Source organism: Gouania willdenowi, chromosome 5, assembly GCF_900634775.1.
Source record: "Gouania willdenowi chromosome 5, fGouWil2.1, whole genome shotgun sequence".
Classification (NCBI taxonomy): domain Eukaryota; kingdom Metazoa; phylum Chordata; class Actinopteri; order Blenniiformes; family Gobiesocidae; genus Gouania; species Gouania willdenowi.
Window position 1 is genome coordinate 39735331 of NC_041048.1, and position 22650 is coordinate 39757980.

The following is a 22650-nucleotide window of genomic DNA, read 5'->3' on the forward strand; positions in this document are numbered from 1 at the left end:
TCTTATGATAGCCTTATCTGATTAAAAAAATAAATAAAAAATCTAAAATGTTTCCAATTAAATGCCCTACTATAGCCTTACCTCTGATTTTAGGTGTTTTTTTTTTTTTTTTTCTAATTTTGATGCTTTACCGCATTTTAAACCCCGTTGAAGTGTGTTCATCATATTGAAACTAGTTTTTATGGACTTATACCAGGTTTCTCTAAATAAGAAATAAATGTATCCATTATTATGCCTTACCTCCAATTTTGGGTGTTTTCCAAATTGTAATAATTTTTTCACCCTAGTTTAAGTGTGTTTATCATATTTGCATTAGATTTTAGGGTCTTGACATAGTCTCAATAAAAAAAAAATAAAAATCTTTATTGTTTCCATTTTTATGCCTTACTATAGCCTTACCTCTGATTCAGTGTTTTTCAAATTTTCATCATTTTTCATGCCTTAATACATTTTCACCTTAGCTTAAGTGTGTTTATCATATTGGCATTAGTTTTTAGGGTCTCTACATAGTCTTATCTGATTAAAAAATAAAATAAAAAATAAAAAATCTAAAATTTTTCCATTTTTATGCCTTACTATAGCCTTACCGCTGATTTTGGGTGTTTTCCCAATTTTCATTATTTTTTCACCCGAGTTTAAGTGTGTTTAAGGAAGGCATCAAAAATAGAATTTTTTTTTTAAAAAAACACCCAAAACAAAACAAAAAAAAAGTCACATTTCGGAGGTATGTTTGCATGTGTTCATACCTGCCTGTGATTGGCTGCTCTCATCAGATCCCAGAAGCTAAGCAAGAATGGTACTGGTTAGACCTAAAATGGGAGACCACTTAGTGTTCATGGAATTCCTCTTTTTCCTGAGATAAGAAACACTTTTTCAATGCCGAATACATTTTCCCCTTAGTTTAGGTGTGTTTAACATATTTGCATTGGTTTTTAGGGTCTTGACATAGTCTTATATGGTCTTATGGTCTTATGTCAGCCTTTTCTAAAAAAAAATTAAAAAAATTCTAAAATATTTCCATTTTTATGCCTTACTATAGCCTTACCTCTGATTTAGGGTGTTTTTCAAATTTTCATAATTTTTGATGCCTTCATACATTTTCACCTTAGTTTAAGTGTGTTCCTCATATTTGCATTAGTTTTTAGGGTCTTAACATAGTCTTGTCTGATAAAAAAAACAAACTCTAAATTGTTTCCATTTTAATGCTTTACTATAGCCTTTCCTCAGATTTAGGGTGTTTTTCATTTTTTTGTAATTTTCTTGCTTTGCCGCATTTTAAAACCCGTTTAAGTGTGTTCATCATATTTGAACTAGTTTTTAGGGTCTTATGATAGCCTTATCTTAAAAAAAATAAATAAATAAATGAAATGTTTCCATTTTTTTGCCTTACTATAGTCTTATCTCTGATTTGGGGTGTTTTTTCAAATGTTCATGGCTTACTGCATTTTAACACCAGTTTAAGTGTGTTCATCATATTTGCAGTAGTTTTTAGTGTTGTGTGATTGCCTTATTTCAGAATAAAAGGAATTCCAAATGTTTGTATTTGCACCATCAACTCTCAGTGGTCTCCCATCCTAGTTCTAACCAGAACCATTCCTGCTTTGCTTCTGAGATCTGAGAATATCAGCCAATCACAGACAGGATGGACACATGTAGATTAAGCCTGAAATGTGGCTGTTTTTTTAAAAATACATTTTTCCATTTTTTATGCCTTAATTTCAATTTTGAGTGTTTTTAATTTTTTTCTAATTTTCCTGCCTTATTGCATTTTAACCACAGTTTAAGTCTGTTCATCATATTTGAACTAGTTTTTATGGTCTTATGTCAGCCTTTTCTAAAAAAAAAAAAAAAAAATCCTAAAATGTTTCCATTATTATGCCTTACTATAGCCTTACCTCAGATTTAGGGTGTTTTAAAAAAAATTCTCAATTTTATGCTTTACTGCATTTTAACCATAGTTTAAGTGTGTTCATCATATTTGAAGTAGTTTTTAGGGTCTTATGATAGCCTTATCTTAAAAAAAAAAAAAAAAAAAAAAATAGCCTTACCTCTGATTTAGGGTGTTTTTCAAAATTTCATAATTTTTCATGCCTTAATACATTTTCACCTTAGTTTAAGTGTGTTCCTCATATTTGCATGAGTTTTTATGGTCTTATACCAGCCTTTAAAAAAATAAATAAATAAATAAAAAAAAATATTCCAATATTATGCCTTACTATAGCCTTACCTTCAATTTTGGGTGTTTTCTAAATTGTCATAATTTTTTCACCCTAGTTTAAGTGTGTTTATCTTATTTGCATTAGTTTTTAGGGTCTTGACATAGTCTCATTAAAAAAAAAAAACCTTAATTGTTTCCATTATTATGCCTTACTATAGCGTTACCTCCGATATAGGATGTTTTTCAAATTTTCATCATTTTTCATGCCTAATACATTTTCCCCTTAGTTTAGGTGTGTTTCACATATTTGCATTGGTTTTTAGGGTCTTGACATAGTCCTATCCAAAAAAAAAAAAAACAAAAATCTAAAATGTTTCCAATATTATGCCTTACTATAGCCTTACCTCAGATTTAGGGTGTTTTAAAAAAAATTCTCAATTTCATGCTTTACTGCATTTTAACCATAGTTTAAGTGTGTTCCTCATATTTGCATTAGTTTTTATGGTCTTATACCAGCCTTTAAAAAAAAATATATATATATATATATATATATTCCACTATTATGCCTTACTATAGCCTTTCCTCCAATTTTGGGTGTTTTCTAAATTGTCATAATTTTTTCACCCTAGTTTAAGTGTGTTTATCATATTTGCATTAGTTTTTAGGGTCTTGACATAGTCTCATTAAAAAAAAAAAAAAATCTTTATTGTTTCCATTTTTATGCCTTACTATAGCCTTACCTCTGATTCACGGTGTTTTTCAAATTTTCATCATTTTTCATGCCTTAATACATTTTCACCTTAGTTTAGGTGTGTTTATCATATTGGCATTCATTTTTTAGGGTCTCTACATAGTCTTATCTGATTAAAAAATAAAATAAAAAATAAAAAATAAAAAATCTAAAATTTTTCCATTTTTATGCCTTACTATAGCCTTACTGCTGATTTTGGGTGTTTTCCCAATTTTCATTATTTTTTCACCCTAGTTTAAGTGTGTTTAAGGAAGGCATCAAAAATAGATTTTTTTTTTTTTTAAAAAACACCCAAAACAAAACAAAAAAACAGCCACATTTCGGAGGTACGTTTGCATGTGTTCATACCTGCCTGTGATTGGCTGCTCTCATCAGATCCCAGAAGCTAAGCAAGAATGGTACTGGTTAGACCTAAAATGGGAGACCACTTAGTCAATTCGAATTCCTCTTTTTCCTGAGATAAGGAACACTTTTTCAATACATTTTCCCCTTAGTTTAGGTGTGTTTAACATATTTGCATTGGTTTTTAGGGTCTTGACATAGTCTTATATGGTCTTATGGTCTTATGTCAGCCTTTTCTAAAAAAAAAAAAAAAAAAATCCTAAAATGTTTCCATTATTATGCCTTACTATAGCCTTACCTCAGATTTAGGGTGTTTTAAAAAAAATTCTCAATTTTATGCTTTACTGCATTTTAACCATAGTTTAAGTGTGTTCATCATATTTGCATTCGTTTTTATGGTCTAAACATAGTCTTATCTGATAAAAATAAAAAAATCTGAAATGTTTCCATTTTTATGCTTTACTATAGCCTTACCTCAGATTTAGGGTGTTTTTCAAATTTTCATAATTTTTCATGCCCAGTTTATTTTCATCCTAGTTTAAGTGTGTTTAACATATTTGCATTAGTTTTTAGGTCTTATGATAGTCATATGTTAAAATGTTTCCAATAAATACCAAACCATAGCCTTACCTCTGATTTTAGGTGTTTTTTTTTTTTTTTTTCTAATTTTGATGCTTTACCGCATTTTAAACCCCGTTGAAGTGTGTTCATCATATTGAAACTAGTTTTTATGGACTTATACCAGGTTTCTCTAAATAAGAAATAAATGTATCCATTATTATGCCTTACCTCCAATTTTGGGTGTTTTCCAAATTGTAATAATTTTTTCACCCTAGTTTAAGTGTGTTTATCATATTTGCATTAGTTTTTAGGGTCTTGACATAGTCTCAATAAAAAAAAAAATAAAAATCTTTATTGTTTCCATTTTTATGCCTTACTATAGCCTTACCTCTGATTCAGTGTTTTTCAAATTTTCATCATTTTTCATGCCTTAATACATTTTCACCTTAGCTTAAGTGTGTTTATCATATTGGCATTAGTTTTTAGGGTCTCTACATAGTCTTATCTGATTAAAAAATAAAATAAAAAATAAAAAATCTAAAATTTTTCCATTTTTATGCCTTACTATAGCCTTACCGCTGATTTTGGGTGTTTTCCCAATTTTCATTATTTTTTCACCCGAGTTTAAGTGTGTTTAAGGAAGGCATCAAAAATAGAATTTTTTTTTTTAAAAAACACCCAAAACAAAACAAAAAAAACAGCCACATTTCGGAGGTATGTTTGCATGTGTTCATACCTGCCTGTGATTGGCTGCTCTCATCAGATCCCAGAAGCTAAGCAAGAATGGTACTGGTTAGACCTAAAATGGGAGACCACTTAGTGTTCATGGAATTCCTCTTTTTCCTGAGATAAGAAACACTTTTTCAATGCCGAATACATTTTCCCCTTAGTTTAGGTGTGTTTAACATATTTGCATTGATTTTTAGGGTCTTGACATAGTCTTATATGGTCTTATGGTCTTATGTCAGCCTTTTCTAAAAAAAAATTAAAAAAATTCTAAAATATTTCCATTTTTATGCCTTACTATAGCCTTACCTCTGATTTAGGGTGTTTTTCAAATTTTCATAATTTTTGATGCCTTCATACATTTTCACCTTAGTTTAAGTGTGTTCCTCATATTTGCATTAGTTTTTAGGGTCTTAACATAGTCTTGTCTGATAAAAAAAACAAACTCTAAATTGTTTCCATTTTAATGCTTTACTATAGCCTTTCCTCAGATTTAGGGTGTTTTTCATTTTTTTGTAATTTTCTTGCTTTGCCGCATTTTAAAACCCGTTTAAGTGTGTTCATCATATTTGAACTAGTTTTTAGGGTCTTATGATAGCCTTATCTTAACAAAATAAATAAATAAATGAAATGTTTCCATTTTTTTGCCTTACTATAGTCTTATCTCTGATTTGGGGTGTTTTTTCAAATTTTTATGGCTTACTGCATTTTAACACCAGTTTAAGTGTGTTCATCATATTTGCAGTAGTTTTTAGTGTTGTGTGATTGCCTTATTTCAGAATAAATGGAATTCCAAATGTTTGTATTTGCACCATGAACTCTCAGTGGTCTCCCATCCTAGTTCTAACCAGAACCATTCCTGCTTTGCTTCTGAGATCTGATAATATCAGCCAATCACAGACAGGATGGACACATGTAGATTAAGCCTGAAATGTGGCTGTTTTTTTAAAAATACATTTTTCCATTTTTTATGCCTTAATTTCAATTTTGAGTGTTTTTAATTTTTTTCTAATTTTCCTGCCTTGTTGCATTTTAACCACAGTTTAAGTCTGTTCATCATATTTGAACTAGTTTTTATGGTCTTATGTCAGCCTTTTCTAAAAAAAAAAAAAAAAAAATCCTAAAATGTTTCCATTATTATGCCTTACTATAGCCTTACCTCAGATTTAGGGTGTTTTAAAAAAAATTCTCAATTTTATGCTTTACTGCATTTTAACCATAGTTTAAGTGTGTTCATCATATTTGAAGTAGTTTTTAGGGTCTTATGATAGCCTTATCTTTAAAAAAAAAAAAAAAAAAAAAATAGCCTTACCTCTGATTTAGGGTGTATTTCAAAATTTCATAATTTTTCATGCCTTAATACATTTTCACCTTAGTTTAAGTGTGTTCCTCATATTTGCATGAGTTTTTATGGTCTTATACCAGCCTTTAAAAAAATAAATACATAAATTAAAAAAAATATTCCAATATTATGCCTTACTATAGCCTTACCTTCAATTTTGGGTGTTTTCTAAATTGTCATAATTTTTTCACCCTAGTTTAAGTGTGTTTATCTTATTTGCATTAGTTTTTAGGGTCTTGACATAGTCTCATTAAAAAAAAAAAACCTTAATTGTTTCCATTATTATGCCTTACTATAGCGTTACCTCCGATATAGGGTGTTTTTCAAATTTTCATCATTTTTCATGCCTAATACATTTTCCCCTTAGTTTAGGTGTGTTTCACATATTTGCATTGGTTTTTAGGGTCTTGACATAGTCCTATCCAAAAAAAAAAAAACAAAAATCTAAAATGTTTCCAATATTATGCCTTACTATAGCCTTACCTCAGATTTAGGGTGTTTTAAAAAAAATTCTCAATTTCATGCTTTACTGCATTTTAACCATAGTTTAAGTGTGTTCCTCATATTTGCATTAGTTTTTATGGTCTTATACCAGCCTTTAAAAAAAAATATATATATATATATATATATATATATATATTCCACTATTATGCCTTACTATAGCCTTTCCTCCAATTTTGGGTGTTTTCTAAATTGTCATAATTTTTTCACCCTAGTTTAAGTGTGTTTATCTTATTTGCATTAGTTTTTAGGGTCTTGACATAGTCTCATTAAAAAAAAAAACCTTAATTGTTTCCATTATTATGCCTTACTATAGCGTTACCTCCGATATAGGATGTTTTTCAAATTTTCATCATTTTTCATGCCTAATACATTTTCCCCTTAGTTTAGGTGTGTTTCACATATTTGCATTGGTTTTTAGGGTCTTGACATAGTCCTATCCAAAAAAAAAAAAAAAAAAAATCTAAAATGTTTCCAATATTATGCCTTACTATAGCCTTACCTCAGATTTAGGGTGTTTTAAAAAAAATTCTCAATTTCATGCTTTACTGCATTTTAACCATAGTTTAAGTGTGTTCCTCATATTTGCATTAGTTTTTATGGTCTTATACCAGCCTTTAAAAAAAAAATATATATATATATATATATTCCACTATTATGCCTTACTATAGCCTTTCCTCCAATTTTGGGTGTTTTCTAAATTGTCATAATTTTTTCACCCTAGTTTAAGTGTGTTTATCATATTTGCATTAGTTTTTAGGGTCTTGACATAGTCTCATTAAAAAAAAAAAAAAAATCTTTATTGTTTCCATTTTTATGCCTTACTATAGCCTTACCTCTGATTCACGGTGTTTTTCAAATTTTCATCATTTTTCATGCCTTAATACATTTTCACCTTAGTTTAGGTGTGTTTATCATATTGGCATTCATTTTTTAGGGTCTCTACATAGTCTTATCTGATTAAAAAATAAAATAAAAAATAAAAAATAAAAAATCTAAAATTTTTCCATTTTTATGCCTTACTATAGCCTTACTGCTGATTTTGGGTGTTTTCCCAATTTTCATTATTTTTTCACCCTAGTTTAAGTGTGTTTAAGGAAGGCATCAAAAATAGATTTTTTTTTTTTTTAAAAACACCCAAAACAAAACAAAAAAACAGCCACATTTCGGAGGTACGTTTGCATGTGTTCATACCTGCCTGTGATTGGCTGATCTCATCAGATCCCAGAAGCTAAGCAAGAATGGTACTGGTTAGAACTAAAATGGGAGACCACTTAGTCAATTCAAATTCCTCTTTTTCCTGAGATAAGGAACACTTTTTCAATACATTTTCCCCTTAGTTTAGGTGTGTTTAACATATTTGCATTGGTTTTTAGGGTCTTGACATAGTCTTATATGGTCCTATGGTCTTATGTCAGCCTTTTCTAAAAAAAAAAAAAAAATCCTAAAATGTTTCCATTTTTATGCTTTACTATAGCCTTACCTCAGATTTAGGGTGTTTTTCAAATTTTCATAATTTTTCATGCCCAGTTTATTTTCATCCTAGTTTAAGTGTGTTTAACATATTTGCATTAGTTTTTAGGTCTTATGATAGTCATATGTTAAAATGTTTCCAATAAATACCAAACCATAGCCTTACCTCTGATTTTAGGTGTTTTTTTTTTTTTTTTTTTCTAATTTTGATGCTTTACCGCATTTTAAACCCCGTTGAAGTGTGTTCATCATATTGAAACTAGTTTTTATGGACTTATACCAGGTTTCTCTAAATAAGAAATAAATGTATCCATTATTATGCCTTACCTCCAATTTTGGGTGTTTTCCAAATTGTAATAATTTTTTCACCCTAGTTTAAGTGTGTTTATCATATTTGCATTAGTTTTTAGGGTCTTGACATAGTCTCAATAAAAAAAAAATAAAAATCTTTATTGTTTCCATTTTTTATGCCTTACTATAGCCTTACCTCTGATTCAGTGTTTTTCAAATTTTCATCATTTTTCATGCCTTAATACATTTTCACCTTAGCTTAAGTGTGTTTATCATATTGGCATTAGTTTTTAGGGTCTCTACATAGTCTTATCTGATTAAAAAATAAAATAAAAAATAAAAAATCTAAAATTTTTCCATTTTTATGCCTTACTATAGCCTTACTGCTGATTTTGGGTGTTTTCCCAATTTTCATTATTTTTTCACCCGAGTTTAAGTGTGTTTAAGGAAGGCATCAAAAATAGAATTTTTTTTTTTAAAAAACACCCAAAACAAAACAAAAAAAACAGCCACATTTCGGAGGTATGTTTGCATGTGTTCATACCTGCCTGTGATTGGCTGCTCTCATCAGATCCCAGAAGCTAAGCAAGAATGGTACTGGTTAGTCCTAAAATGGGAGACCACTTAGTGTTCATGGAATTCCTCTTTTTCCTGAGATAAGAAACACTTTTTCAATGCCGAATACATTTTCCCCTTAGTCTAGGTGTGTTTAACATATTTGCATTGGTTTTTAGGGTCTTGACATAGTCTTATATGGTCTTATGTCAGCCTTTTCTAAAAAAAAAATTAAAAAAATTCTAAAATATTTCCATTTTTATGCCTTACTATAGCCTTACCTCTGATTTAGGGTGTTTTTCAAATTTTCATAATTTTTGATGCCTTCATACATTTTCACCTTAGTTTAAGTGTGTTCCTCATATTTGCATTAGTTTTTAGGGTCTTAACATAGTCTTGTCTGATAAAAAAAACAAACTCTAAATTGTTTCCATTTTAATGCTTTACTATAGCCTTTCCTCAGATTTAGGGTGTTTTTCATTTTTTTGTAATTTTCTTGCTTTGCCGCATTTTAAAACCCGTTTAAGTGTGTTCATCATATTTGAACTAGTTTTTAGGGTCTTATGATAGCCTTATCTTAAAAAAAATAAATAAATAAATGAAATGTTTCCATTTTTTTGCCTTACTATAGTCTTATCTCTGATTTGGGGTGTTTTTTCAAATTTTTATGGCTTACTGCATTTTAACACCAGTTTAAGTGTGTTCATCATATTTGCAGTAGTTTTTAGTGTTGTGTGATTGCCTTATTTCAGAATAAAAGGAATTCCAAATGTTTGTATTTGCACCATCAACTCTCAGTGGTCTCCCATCCTAGTTCTAACCAGAACCATTCCTGCTTTGCTTCTGAGATCTGATAATATCAGCCAATCACAGACAGGATGGACACATGTAGATTAAGCCTGAAATGTGGCTGTTTTTTTAAAAATACATTTTTCCATTTTTTATGCCTTAATTTCAATTTTGAGTGTTTTTAATTTTTTTCTAATTTTCCTGCCTTATTGCATTTTAACCACAGTTTAAGTCTGTTCATCATATTTGAACTAGTTTTTATAGTCTTATGTCAGCCTTTTCTAAAAAAAAAAAAAAAAAATCCTAAAATGTTTCCATTATTATGCCTTACTATAGCCTTACCTCAGATTTAGGGTGTTTTAAAAAAAATTCTCAATTTTATGCTTTACTGCATTTTAACCATAGTTTAAGTGTGTTCATCATATTTGAAGTAGTTTTTAGGGTCTTATCTTAAAAAAAAAAAAAAAAAAAAAAAAAAAAAAATAGCCTTACCTCTGATTTAGGGTGTTTTTCAAAATTTCATAATTTTTCATGCCTTAATACATTTTCACCTTAGTTTAAGTGTGTTCCTCATATTTGCATGAGTTTTTATGGTCTTATACCAGCCTTTAAAAAAAAAAATAAATAAATAAAAAAAAATATTCCAATATTATGCCTTACTATAGCCTTACCTTCAATTTTGGGTGTTTTCTAAATTGTCATAATTTTTTCACCCTAGTTTAAGTGTGTTTATCTTATTTGCATTAGTTTTTAGGGTCTTGACATAGTCTCATTAAAAAAAAAAAAACCTTAATTGTTTCCATTATTATGCCTTACTATAGCGTTACCTCCGATATAGGATGTTTTTCAAATTTTCATCATTTTTCATGCCTAATACATTTTCCCCTTAGTTTAGGTGTGTTTCACATATTTGCATTGGTTTTTAGGGTCTTGACATAGTCCTATCCAAAAAAAAAAACAAAAATCTAAAATGTTTCCAATATTATACCTTACTATAGCCTTACCTCAGATTTAGGGTGTTTTAAAAAAAATTCTCAATTTCATGCTTTACTGCATTTTAACCATAATTTAAGTGTGTTCCTCATATTTGCATTAGTTTTTATGGTCTTATACCAGCCTTTAAAAAAAAAAAATATATATATATATATATTCCACTATTATGCCTTACTATAGCCTTTCCTCCAATTTTGGGTGTTTTCTAAATTGTCATAATTTTTTCACCCTAGTTTAAGTGTGTTTATCATATTTGCATTAGTTTTTAGGGTCTTGACATAGTCTCATTAAAAAAAAAAAAAAATCTTTATTGTTTCTATTTTTATGCCTTACTATAGCCTTACCTCTGATTCACGGTGTTTTTCAAATTTTCATCATTTTTCATGCCTTAATACATTTTCACCTTAGTTTAGGTGTGTTTATCATATTGGCATTCATTTTTTAGGGTCTCTACATAGTCTTATCTGATTAAAAAATAAAATAAAAAATAAAAAATAAAAAATCTAAAATTTTTCCATTTTTATGCCTTACTATAGCCTTACTGCTGATTTTGGGTGTTTTCCCAATTTTCATTATTTTTTCACCCTAGTTTAAGTTTGTTTAAGGAAGGCATCAAAAATAGATTTTTTTTTTTTTAAAAAACACCCAAAACAAAACAAAAAAACAGCCACATTTCGGAGGTACGTTTGCATGTGTTCATACCTGCCTGTGATTGGCTGCTCTCATCAGATCCCAGAAGCTAAGCAAGAATGGTACTGGTTAGACCTAAAATGGGAGACCACTTAGTCAATTCGAATTCCTCTTTTTCCTGAGATAAGGAACACTTTTTCAATACATTTTCCCCTTAGTTTAGGTGTGTTTAACATATTTGCATTGGTTTTTAGGGTCTTGACATAGTCTTATATGGTCTTATGGTCTTATGTCAGCCTTTTCTAAAAAAAAAAAAAAAAAATCCTAAAATGTTTCCATTATTATGCCTTACTATAGCCTTACCTCAGATTTAGGGTGTTTTAAAAAAAATTCTCAATTTTATGCTTTACTGCATTTTAACCATAGTTTAAGTGTGTTCATCATATTTGCATTCGTTTTTATGGTCTAAACATAGTCTTATCTGATAAAAATAAAAAAATCTGAAATGTTTCCATTTTTATGCTTTACTATAGCCTTACCTCAGATTTAGGGTGTTTTTCAAATTTTCATCATTTTTCATGCCTTAATACATTTTCACCTTAGTTTAGGTGTGTTTATCATATTGGCATTCATTTTTTAGGGTCTCTACATAGTCTTATCTGATTAAAAAATAAAATAAAAAATAAAAAATAAAAAATCTAAAATTTTTCCATTTTTATGCCTTACTATAGCCTTACTGCTGATTTTGGGTGTTTTCCCAATTTTCATTATTTTTTCACCCTAGTTTAAGTGTGTTTAAGGAAGGCATCAAAAATAGATTTTTTTTTTTTTAAAAAACACCCAAAACAAAACAAAAAAACAGCCACATTTCGGAGGTACGTTTGCATGTGTTCATACCTGCCTGTGATTGGCTGCTCTCATCAGATCCCAGAAGCTAAGCAAGAATGGTACTGGTTAGACCTAAAATGGGAGACCACTTAGTCAATTCAAATTCCTCTTTTTCCTGAGATAAGGAACACTTTTTCAATACATTTTCCCCTTAGTTTAGGTGTGTTTAACATATTTGCATTGGTTTTTAGGGTCTTGACATAGTCTTATATGGTCTTATGGTCTTATGTCAGCCTTTTCTAAAAAAAAAAAAAAAAATCCTAAAATGTTTCCATTATTATGCCTTACTATAGCCTTACCTCAGATTTAGGGTGTTTTAAAAAAAATTCTCAATTTTATGCTTTACTGCATTTTAACCATAGTTTAAGTGTGTTCATCATATTTGCATTCGTTTTTATGGTCTAAACATAGTCTTATCTGATAAAAATAAAAAAATCTGAAATGTTTCCATTTTTATGCTTTACTATAGCCTTACCTCAGATTTAGGGTGTTTTTCAAATTTTCATCATTTTTCATGCCTAATACATTTTCCCCTTAGTTTAGGTGTGTTTCACATATTTGCATTGGTTTTTAGGGTCTTGACATAGTCCTATCCAAAAAAAAAAAACAAAAATCTAAAATGTTTCCAATATTATGCCTTACTATAGCCTTACCTCAGATTTAGGGTGTTTTAAAAAAAATTCTCAATTTCATGCTTTACTGCATTTTAACCATAGTTTAAGTGTGTTCATCATATTTGAAGTAGTTTTTAGGGTCTTATGATAGCCTTATCTAAAAAAAACAAAAAAAACAAAAATAGCCTTATAGCCTTACCTCTGATTTAGGGTGTATTTCAAAATTTCATAATTTTTCATGCCTTAATACATTTTCACCTTAGTTTAAGTGTGTTCCTCATATTTGCATGAGTTTTTATGGTCTTATACCAGCCTTTAAAAAAATAAATAAATAAATAAAAAAAAATATTCCAATATTATGCCTTACTATAGCCTTACCTTCAATTTTGGGTGTTTTCTAAATTGTCATAATTTTTTCACCCTAGTTTAAGTGTGTTTATCTTATTTGCATTAGTTTTTAGGGTCTTGACATAGTCTCATTAAAAAAAAAAAACCTTAATTGTTTCCATTATTATGCCTTACTATAGCGTTACCTCCGATATAGGATGTTTTTCAAATTTTCATCATTTTTCATGCCTAATACATTTTCACCTTAGTTTAGGTGTGTTTATCATATTGGCATTCATTTTTTAGGGTCTCTACATAGTCTTATCTGATTAAAAAATAAAATAAAAAATAAAAAATAAAAAATCTAATATTTTTCCATTTTTATGCCTTACTATAGCCTTACTGCTGATTTTGGGTGTTTTCCCAATTTTCATTATTTTTTCACCCTAGTTTAAGTGTGTTTAAGGAAGGCATCAAAAATAGATTTTTTTTTTTTAAAAAACACCCAAAACAAAACAAAAAAAACAGCCACATTTCGGAGGTATGTTTGCATGTGTTCATACCTGCCTGTGATTGGCTGCTCTCATCAGATCCCAGAAGCTAAGCAAGAATGGTACTGGTTAGAACTAAAATGGGAGACCACTTAGTGTTCATGGAATTCGAATTCCTCTTTTTCCTGAGATAAGGAACACTTTTTCAATACATTTTTCCCTTAGTTTAGGTGTGTTTAGCATATTTGCATTGGTTTTTAGGGTCTTGACATGGTCTTATGGTCTTATGTCAGCCTTTTCTAAAAAAAAATTAAAAAAATTCTAAAATGTCTCCATTATTATGCCTTACTATAGCCTTACCTCAGATTTAGGGTGTTTTAAAAAAAATTCTCAATTTTATGCTTTACTGCATTTTAACCATAGTTTAAGTGTGTTCATCATATTTGCATTCGTTTTTATGGTCTAAACATAGTCTTATCTGATAAAAATAAAAAAATCTGAAATGTTTCCATTTTTATGCTTTACTATAGCCTTACCTCAGATTTAGGGTGTTTTTCAAATTTTCATAATTTTTCATGCCCAGTTTATTTTCATCCTAGTTTAAGTGTGTTTAACATATTTGCATTAGTTTTTAGGTCTTATGATAGTCATATGTTAAAATGTTTCCAATAAATACCAAACCATAGCCTTACCTCTGATTTTAGATGTTTTTATGTTTTTGTTTTTTTAAAAAAAAAAAATATTTTCATGCTTTACTGCATTTTAAACTAATTTACAGACCTTGTAGTCACTGTTAACTTACCATTAAATGGGAGGAGATTTGTCACATTTATAATAAGTGCTGACTAGGCCACTGGGAGTGAGGCCCAAGGCCAGGGCAGGCTGACTTGATAATACCGTATCATGTTTTTCTGCAGTCAGTGCCTTCTCTGCGTCCTTCTCTCTCTGCTCTGTTTCAGGTGTTGTGAAGCTGATGATTAACTGTGCTTGTAAAATTTACAAGTTTGTAGGATCTTATGATAGCCTTATCTTAAAAAAGATCCCATTTTTATGCCATCTGACCTAATCTCAGAATTAAAAAAATCCAAAATGTTTCCATTTTTTATTATTTACTTTTGTAGAGTCAGCTCTGCACCATAGGTTAAGAACCCTAACCTAATCCTTCATTACCCTACCCTACCCAACCCCTAATCCTTCATTACCCTACTCTACCCTACCCTACCCCTAACTCTAAGCCTCATTACCCTACCCTACCCAACCCAACCCCTAACCCTTCATTACCTACCCTACCCTACCGTACCTCTCACCCTAACCCTTCATTACCCTACCCTATCCAACCCCTAACCCTTCATTACCCTACCCAACCCACAACCCCTAACCCTTCATTACCCTACCCTACCCAACCCGTAACCCCTAACCCTTCAATACCCTACCCTACCCAACCCAACCCCTAACCCTTCATTACCCTACCCCTAACCCTAAGCCTTCATTACTCTACCCTACCCAACCCGTAACCCTTCATTACCCTACCCCACCAAACCCGAAACCCGTAACCCTTCATTACCCTACCCTACCGTACCTCTTTTTTAAGAACCCCAACCTAACCCTTCATTACCCTACCCTACCCAACCCCTAACCCTAACCCTTTGTTACCATAACCCCTAACCCTACCTAACCCCATTAGATTCCTCGACCTAACCCAAAAAATCATAGCATAGCTCCAAAAGTGTCATAATTTAGCGAAAGGAGTCAAACTTTAGCAAACAACACATATTGACAGCTTTATTGACACATTATTCATGTAGTAATGACAGATAATATCAGCCTTATGAATACAACTTCAAGTACAGTGTTACTGAATCTTTCAAGCATTTTTCATGCTTGTCTTGTAGTTACTTTTTTGCTAACATTAGTAAATGTGGATCTTTCTATGTGTGTCTGCAGTCAGAGGAGATGCAGTGGTCCGGGGGGGACCGGAGGATCCCAGATTCAGTGTGCAGTTTCCCCTGTGAGTCTGGAGAGAGGAAGAAGATGGTGAAGGGGGTTCCATGCTGCTGGCATTGTGAGCTGTGTGATGGTTACCAGTATCTACTGGATGAGTTCAGCTGTGATATGTGTCCCTACAACATGAGACCCCTAAAGAACAGAACGGGGTGTCGGCCCACCCCCATCATTAAACTGGAGTGGAGCTCCCCCTGGGCCATCATCCCAGTCTTCCTGGCCATCCTGGGAATCCTGGCCACCAGCGGAGTCATCGTCACCTTCATCCGCTTCAATGACACCCCCATCGTGAGGGCCTCGGGGAGGGAGCTGAGCTATGTGCTGCTAACTGGCATCTTCCTCATCTACCTCATCACCTTCCTGATGATAGCAGAACCCAGCACGGGGGTGTGTGCCATACGGAGGCTGCTTCTGGGGCTGGGGATGTGCATCAGCTACTCAGCTATGCTCACTAAGACCAACCGCATCTATCGCATCTTTGAACAGGGGAAGAAGTCTGTGACCCCCCCCAAGTTCATCAGCCCCACGTCTCAGCTCATCATCACCTTCATCCTCATCTCAGTGCAGGTCAGAAGAACCTCAGCGAGATTCACGCGTTTATTTTTGTTTTTCTTTCTTTTCCTTGTCGAGTTATTTTTCTTTTTCCTTCATTTTCTTTTTTCTTTATTTTTCTTCTTCTTCTTGGCTAAATCACATCTTCTGTCTGTCTTACACAAACACAGATTGTTGATTGGTCAGACATCTAACATGTGTTGTCCTCACAGGTATTGGGGGTCTTTATCTGGTTTGGGGTGATCCCCCCCCACACCATCATTGACTATGAGGAGCAGAAGCCCCCCAACCCAGAGTTTGCCCGTGGGGTTCTAAAGTGTGACATGTCGGACCTGTCATTGATCTCCTGTCTGAGCTACAGCATCGTGTTGATGATCACGTGCACAGTTTACGCTATAAAGAGTCGAGGAGTCCCAGAGACCTTCAACGAGGCCAAACCCATCGGTTTCACCATGTACACCACCTGTATCATCTGGTTGGCCTTTGTGCCCATTTTCTTTGGAACGGCTCAGTCCACAGAGAAGGTGAGAATTTATTTTTCTTCTTTTTCTTAATTTATCTTTTTTTCTTCTGTTTTTCTTTTTCAAATTTTTTTTCTTCTTCTATAAGAATATTTTTTCTTTTCCTTTTTTCCCTTTTTCTTGTCCTTCTTCTTCTTATTTTAATTCTTTTTAAATTATTTTTATTTTCTTTTTTCCTTTTCCTTTTCTTTTTTGTCTTCTTTATACATATTTCTTTTCCTTCTTTTTCCTTTTTATTCTTCTTGTTTTAATTATTATTTTTTTTGTTTTTTTAAATCACAAAATAATACATTAAGAAAAATTGAGAAATATTACAGTTCAATCAAAGGGTTTACGTCATGAATGATCTTTGAATATCTGAAGGTTGACATTGGCTTTAGTTTGGAAACGTTTTCCTTCAGATTTCTTCTAAATACGTTTCCTTCAGTGGATTTAAAATAGACTTCACAGAGCTACTGTGAGACACTTAGCAAATAAAACCATTTGCATATTTATAGGTCATGAAATTTTTACATAGGAAAGAGTACATGTAGGAATTTTTGAAGGTTACAGGTCACTGTAGTTTTCAGTGGGAACACAGTGTCTGCAAAGCTTTTAACTGTTCTACTCTAATTAAATTAGATATAAAACTCATCTAATGACCACCATGTTGAAATACTCCTGAATTAAAAGTGGGGATTCTGTTTTTTCAAAATCTTTTTATTCAGTTTTTCTAGAAACATACATACATAAGCATTCCGTTCAGCCAAAGTGTTCTCGTAAGAAAGGAATAAAGGACAACAACCAACAACCAGTACATAAACATAAGAGCTTATCCAACAAACAGTTTCTTAACAATCACACATACCTAAACAGGCAGGTAAATATGTGTACAATATAAAACAATTCACACGTCATCAAAGTGGGGATTTTTTTATGATTCCACATAAGTCAAGATACTGATACACAATTTAAACAATCTTCTGGGAATATTTCATTATTAAAAAGCTGCCACTTTCCTCTAAACGTTAAATTGAAAAGATGCTGATCCTTTTAAATGCTTTTGAATTTTCATTTCTATTCCATTCATTCATAAAGAGGCTGTAACCTGATTAGTGATTATTATCTAATAAATTTAATCAAGAGGTCCAAGCACTGGTCATTACTAAAATTTTGTTCTATAAAACAGCCTAAAACATTTGACTTAAGCACAAAAAGACAACAAAAATACACAAAAATACAACAAAAAATACACAAATTAACAGCAGAATACAAAAAAATTACGTAAATATTCAAAGATAACTGAAACATATACAAATCAACAACACTAATATACAAAAATGACTCCAAAACACACATTGATGGAGATACATTTACAAATGGACAACAAATATACAGAAAATAACAGCAGAATACTCAAAAAAAAAAATGAAATATACAAAGAGACAACAAAAATACACAAAATAACATGTAAAAGTTAAATATTTACATTTATCATTTAGATTTATTTTTCATGTGTACACATTTTTAACAATGTTTCAAAGCAAAGGAACATTTGATACCCCATATTTCAGTGCTTTTTTTTTTTTTTTTAATTCCTTTTATCCCTGATTAAACTTAAAATAAGTAAGACTATCTACCAACAGAACAGGAACATTTGAAAGAAAATAAAAGATCTTACTTTTACACAGAATCAATATAAAAATTAAGCATAATCTCATTAAGATTTGACTTTTTGAGGGTTTTTTCGCTCCTGTCATGTTGTGTTTGTGTCTCTGTACTCACACTCCCTCGAGGCTTTTGGGTCGTCACTATACGGCTTTGAAAGAAGGCTATTCAGTGTATAATAATACTGGCAGTCTTTGACTAATACATGGCTGCATTATGACTAAGTCAGGCTGAAAGAATTAAATCCAGAGGTGCTTTTAAAGTCTTTTTACCTCCTCTGAATGGAAATGAAGTGAATTAAGGAAAAAAGAGAGGAAAAAGAGGGCAGCAGAGCCGAATCCATCGTTTAATCAGCCATCACCACTCAGGAATACCAGCTGTAACTTTAGTCTAAAGAGAGAGAGAGAGGGGGGGGGGGGTGCAATCTTCCCATCATGCATTGGTGCAGGGTGAGGTGATCTACCTGTCTAGGCATATGATAGGCCAGTGCTGTTAAAACATTCAAACTCCAATCTACGTACAAAGAACACATCTGTGTTTAAATATAGATTATTTACAAAGTCTAACACCACACACATAGATATATAACTTTTAGAGTTGAATGGACGGCCTGCATTAAACACATTCTACATTATTTTAAATTTAACAAGGGCCCTGGATTTTAAAATACCTGAAAAATATAAAACCGTTATAGTCACTGACAATATTTTAATGTTTTAACATTTTACCTTTAAAAACAAAATCATTGAAGCTCAAATAGTTTCATTTTTAAAAGTTAAATAAATGAATATTAGAATCAGAATCAGAAATACTTTATTAAACCCAGGGGGAAATTATTTTTGTTACAGCACCAGATGTACAAACAACATATATTATACAAGCCACATCTATTAAGAACTATATAAATATAACTATACATATATAAAAGGTCAACTGTACAGTTTAATTATGTGCAGAAAGTGTAAAAAGACTGTCCGTGTTTGAGTCAGGTTACAGAAGGGGGGTGTCTGACTATCTTAGGGAGGAGTTATAGAGTTTAATGACCACAGGCAGGAATGATTTCCTGTGGTGCTCAGTGGTGCATCTGGGTGGGAGGAGTCTCCCGCTGAAAGTGCTCCACTGCTGGGCCAGTGTGTCATATGGTGCATAATAATGTGCTTTGTTAGACTTAGATCTACTAATAAGTACATTTCAAAGGTTTTAGGCCACATTAGTAAAAACAGTGGAGGATCTCTTTCAAATCTGGCCGAATGGTCCCGACAAGACGATAAAACCGGACGTATGGTCTCCCTAATCAAAGCAATTCTTCAATTTTAGCATTTTACGTTTGAACACCAACGTTATCAAGCATTTCCTCATGCTTGGTGTTAATAATAGATTACATAATTATGAACAAGTAAAAAATGACACTCGTGTGCACGTCTGTCATGACACAGTGTTTAAGGTTTTACTCTCAGAGCAATAGGAGGCACTGTGTGTGTTTCCCTGATCAATGATTCATCAGCTGCTACTGTATATACAGTCAGGATAGACTATTTATGGGCTTTGACCACATCTTCTTCTCCTTCTCCTCATCTTATCACAAAATCCAACAGTAATAATGAGATGTGGCTCCTCCTGAGATCTTCCCTCGATAAATTATGAACTCATTATTCCCGTAAAATGTACAGGTCATGAATATGTAAAGGCCCGTGTGCCATAAATAAGATATTTGTGGCATAAATAAGAGATCAATTGTACACTATCCTCAGCAGTAGCTACTGTATATATGGAGCGATTCCTTTAATATGTTTGCCGTGCACTCCCACAGACCTGCTTCTATGTGACCTGTCATTTCTAAAGGAAGCGCTGACCATCAAAAGCTAAAGTGCTTTATATTCATGACTGTGGCTAGCGGCAAAAAGCAAAACCAGCCCTAGATGTATTCTCGTGTTTACAGTCAGACAGACATGGTGGACTGGCAAACAAGAAGCTGTTATTATGCTCAACATGTGGCTCTTTGTCATGATTTTAATTATTATTACTCTAGGAAACCTTTTTTTTTTTTACACATTTTCTTTGGCCATTTTGCAATTTCCTTTGTCCCATTTTTGTCTATTTTTGCAGGGTCTTTTTTTCACTTTTATCTAATTTTTGTCCTCTTTTTAACAGTTTTTTTTTTTGTTTTTATAATCCAAATAAGATAACTTTTGCACAATAAATACCAGTCGTTTTGCCTCTTTTTGTTACACACTTTTGCCCTTTTTCACTATTGTTTGCCACATTTGGTCCATTTAAGCTACATTTTACCATTACATACAGTTCCACCTGTTTCCTCTGTTTCTGCCCATTTTTTGGCAATCTTGATGGCTTTTTGCCCATTTTGGTCAATTGTTTTTCTTGCCAAGTTTTTGCTACTTTTTGACATATGGGCAGAGTTTCTGATTCTTGCCAGAGGCAAAACAAAAAAAAAAAATTATATACATAGACTGTCACGAGATTTGTGCCAACAACAAAGTGTGTAACATATACAATAGTACAGAAATGATTAGTAACATAATTGATAAAGTTGACTACAAAAATGTGCGTCTATGCGTCTTTTTGCTTCATTTTTGCTGCAGTACCGTACATGAACTGCTGGGTGCAGTGTCGCTTCACCATTTACATTTACAGTGTGAAGAAGAATTGCGCAACAGAAGAAGAACCAACATAAAGTCTCAAAAGTTGGTGGTTCAGACATGGGTTGACTGGGAGAAAAATTCTGCCCTGGCCGACACCACTTCAAAGCTGTTCCACATTTTTGCCCTTTTTAACTATTGTTTGCCACATTTTGCCCATTTAAGCTACATTTTGCCATTATATACCACCTGTTTCGTGCCACGTTTATGCCACTTCTGGACCATTTCTTGCCACCTGTTTTGTGACTTTACTTATACCATGTCTGCCTCCACTCGCACGTTAAAAAAACATTGCGAATAAGACCGGCCCACTTTGGGTTGACGACCCACTGGTTACGGGTTTATTGTTATTGAGATATTATGTTGTTCTCATACATCTAGCATCCCGCTAATAAACATATAGGAGTGGCCTAACAACGTTCCTCCCCCATCTCCTCCACAGATGTTCATCCAGACCACCACCCTGACCGTTTCCATGAGCCTGAGCGCCACCGTCTCCCTAGGCATGCTCTACATCCCCAAGGTCTACGTCATCATCTTCCACCCGGAGCAGAACGTCCAGAAGAGGAAACGCAGTTTCAAAGCCGTGGTGCAGGCGGCCACCGTGTCCACGCACCTGTCCCAGAAGTCCAACGACAAACAGAACGGAGAGTCCAGGATTGAGCCGGACCGATCGCAGTGAAATCCACAACAAAAAACTAGCATTCTTACACAGATACTGCAAAGACGTGCAGCCATCTTTGTGCAGACTACATAGAACCTTCACTTGTTCACTAAAAACTAAAGAAGTCACTCCACGGTGACCTTTGACCTGTGGGAGGGCGTGTCCATCCCACTGCACTGCATGGGTTGCGTTTCCTTCTGTACATGATCTTATTCGTAAGGGGTTGTCATGATTGTTTTTTTCATTCCCTGATTACACTGGAAGGAAGTTGCATTAAAAAAGAAAAAGAACAAAAAAAAGAAGAACCACCTTATCCTGTGAACAGCTGAGAGTCCCTGAGGAAGCTGTGATGAAGCAATCAATGCCACTCAAAGGCAACATAACATTTGTGTTATTATTATTAGCACATGCGGTGCAATCAGGATGTTTATCCTCCACCTGGTACTTTTACTTCTCTGCTGTGAGAAAAAAAAACAACACAATGTTTGGCGTTTCCTGATATTGTCGTCGAATCAAGCCTCAGTTTGTCTGGCAGGTTTCCAACATCTCACACAAAATACTGTTTAGTTCGTGCACGAGAATGCTGCAGAAACATTTCACCCTCATAGACATAATCTTAACTTGTTTTATTTAATGAGAACATTTATATCAATGTGACAAAAAGCTGGATTTCATCAGCAAACCTGTGCCGATGTGAAAGTGGAAGATTCTTTGTTTCTCACATCTCATATTTTACCGACATTTCTCTGATGAAATACAATGTCTATACCCCCACTCATTGCATCGATAAAAATCAGCTCATACACAACTGTGATTTCAGTAACATCAACCATAATCTGGCTCTGCGGGCCTGTACTACAAAGCTGGATAAGTATATCCGGGATATCTCTCCGTTAGCTTCACCTAACCAATAATTATCTCTCAGAGAGCCGCTGTACTACGAAGCAGGATATGAATACGTTCATTTAACCCAGGGGATTTCAGCCTGGCTACATGCACACTCTAGTGACATGGGTGGAGATTGCAGTGTCAGACCAATCACAATCACGGACAAACTGTCTAGAGCCTAGGGTCCCAAATTGGGGTACGGGTAAGCAAATTGTCATGGAGGTACATAAATAAAAAACATTTATTTAAAAATATAATATAAATATGTAAAAGAGCAGCAGTCAGGAG

General features: G+C 32.8%; 1 protein-coding gene across 1 annotated transcript in view; it reads left to right on the forward strand.

Moving 5' to 3' along the window:
- grm6b (glutamate receptor, metabotropic 6b) overlaps window positions 1–21554 on the forward strand; it is a 47835-nt gene extending 26281 nt beyond the window's left edge. The window contains exons 9-11 of the mRNA XM_028447511.1: window positions 15377–16000; window positions 16198–16509; window positions 21253–21554. Of these exons, the coding sequence (XP_028303312.1) occupies window positions 15377–16000; window positions 16198–16509; window positions 21253–21492 (1176 nt within the window). The 3' untranslated portion in view covers window positions 21493–21554. The remainder of the gene's footprint in view (window positions 1–15376; window positions 16001–16197; window positions 16510–21252) is intronic.
- Window positions 21555–22650: the final 1096 nt, after the last annotated feature.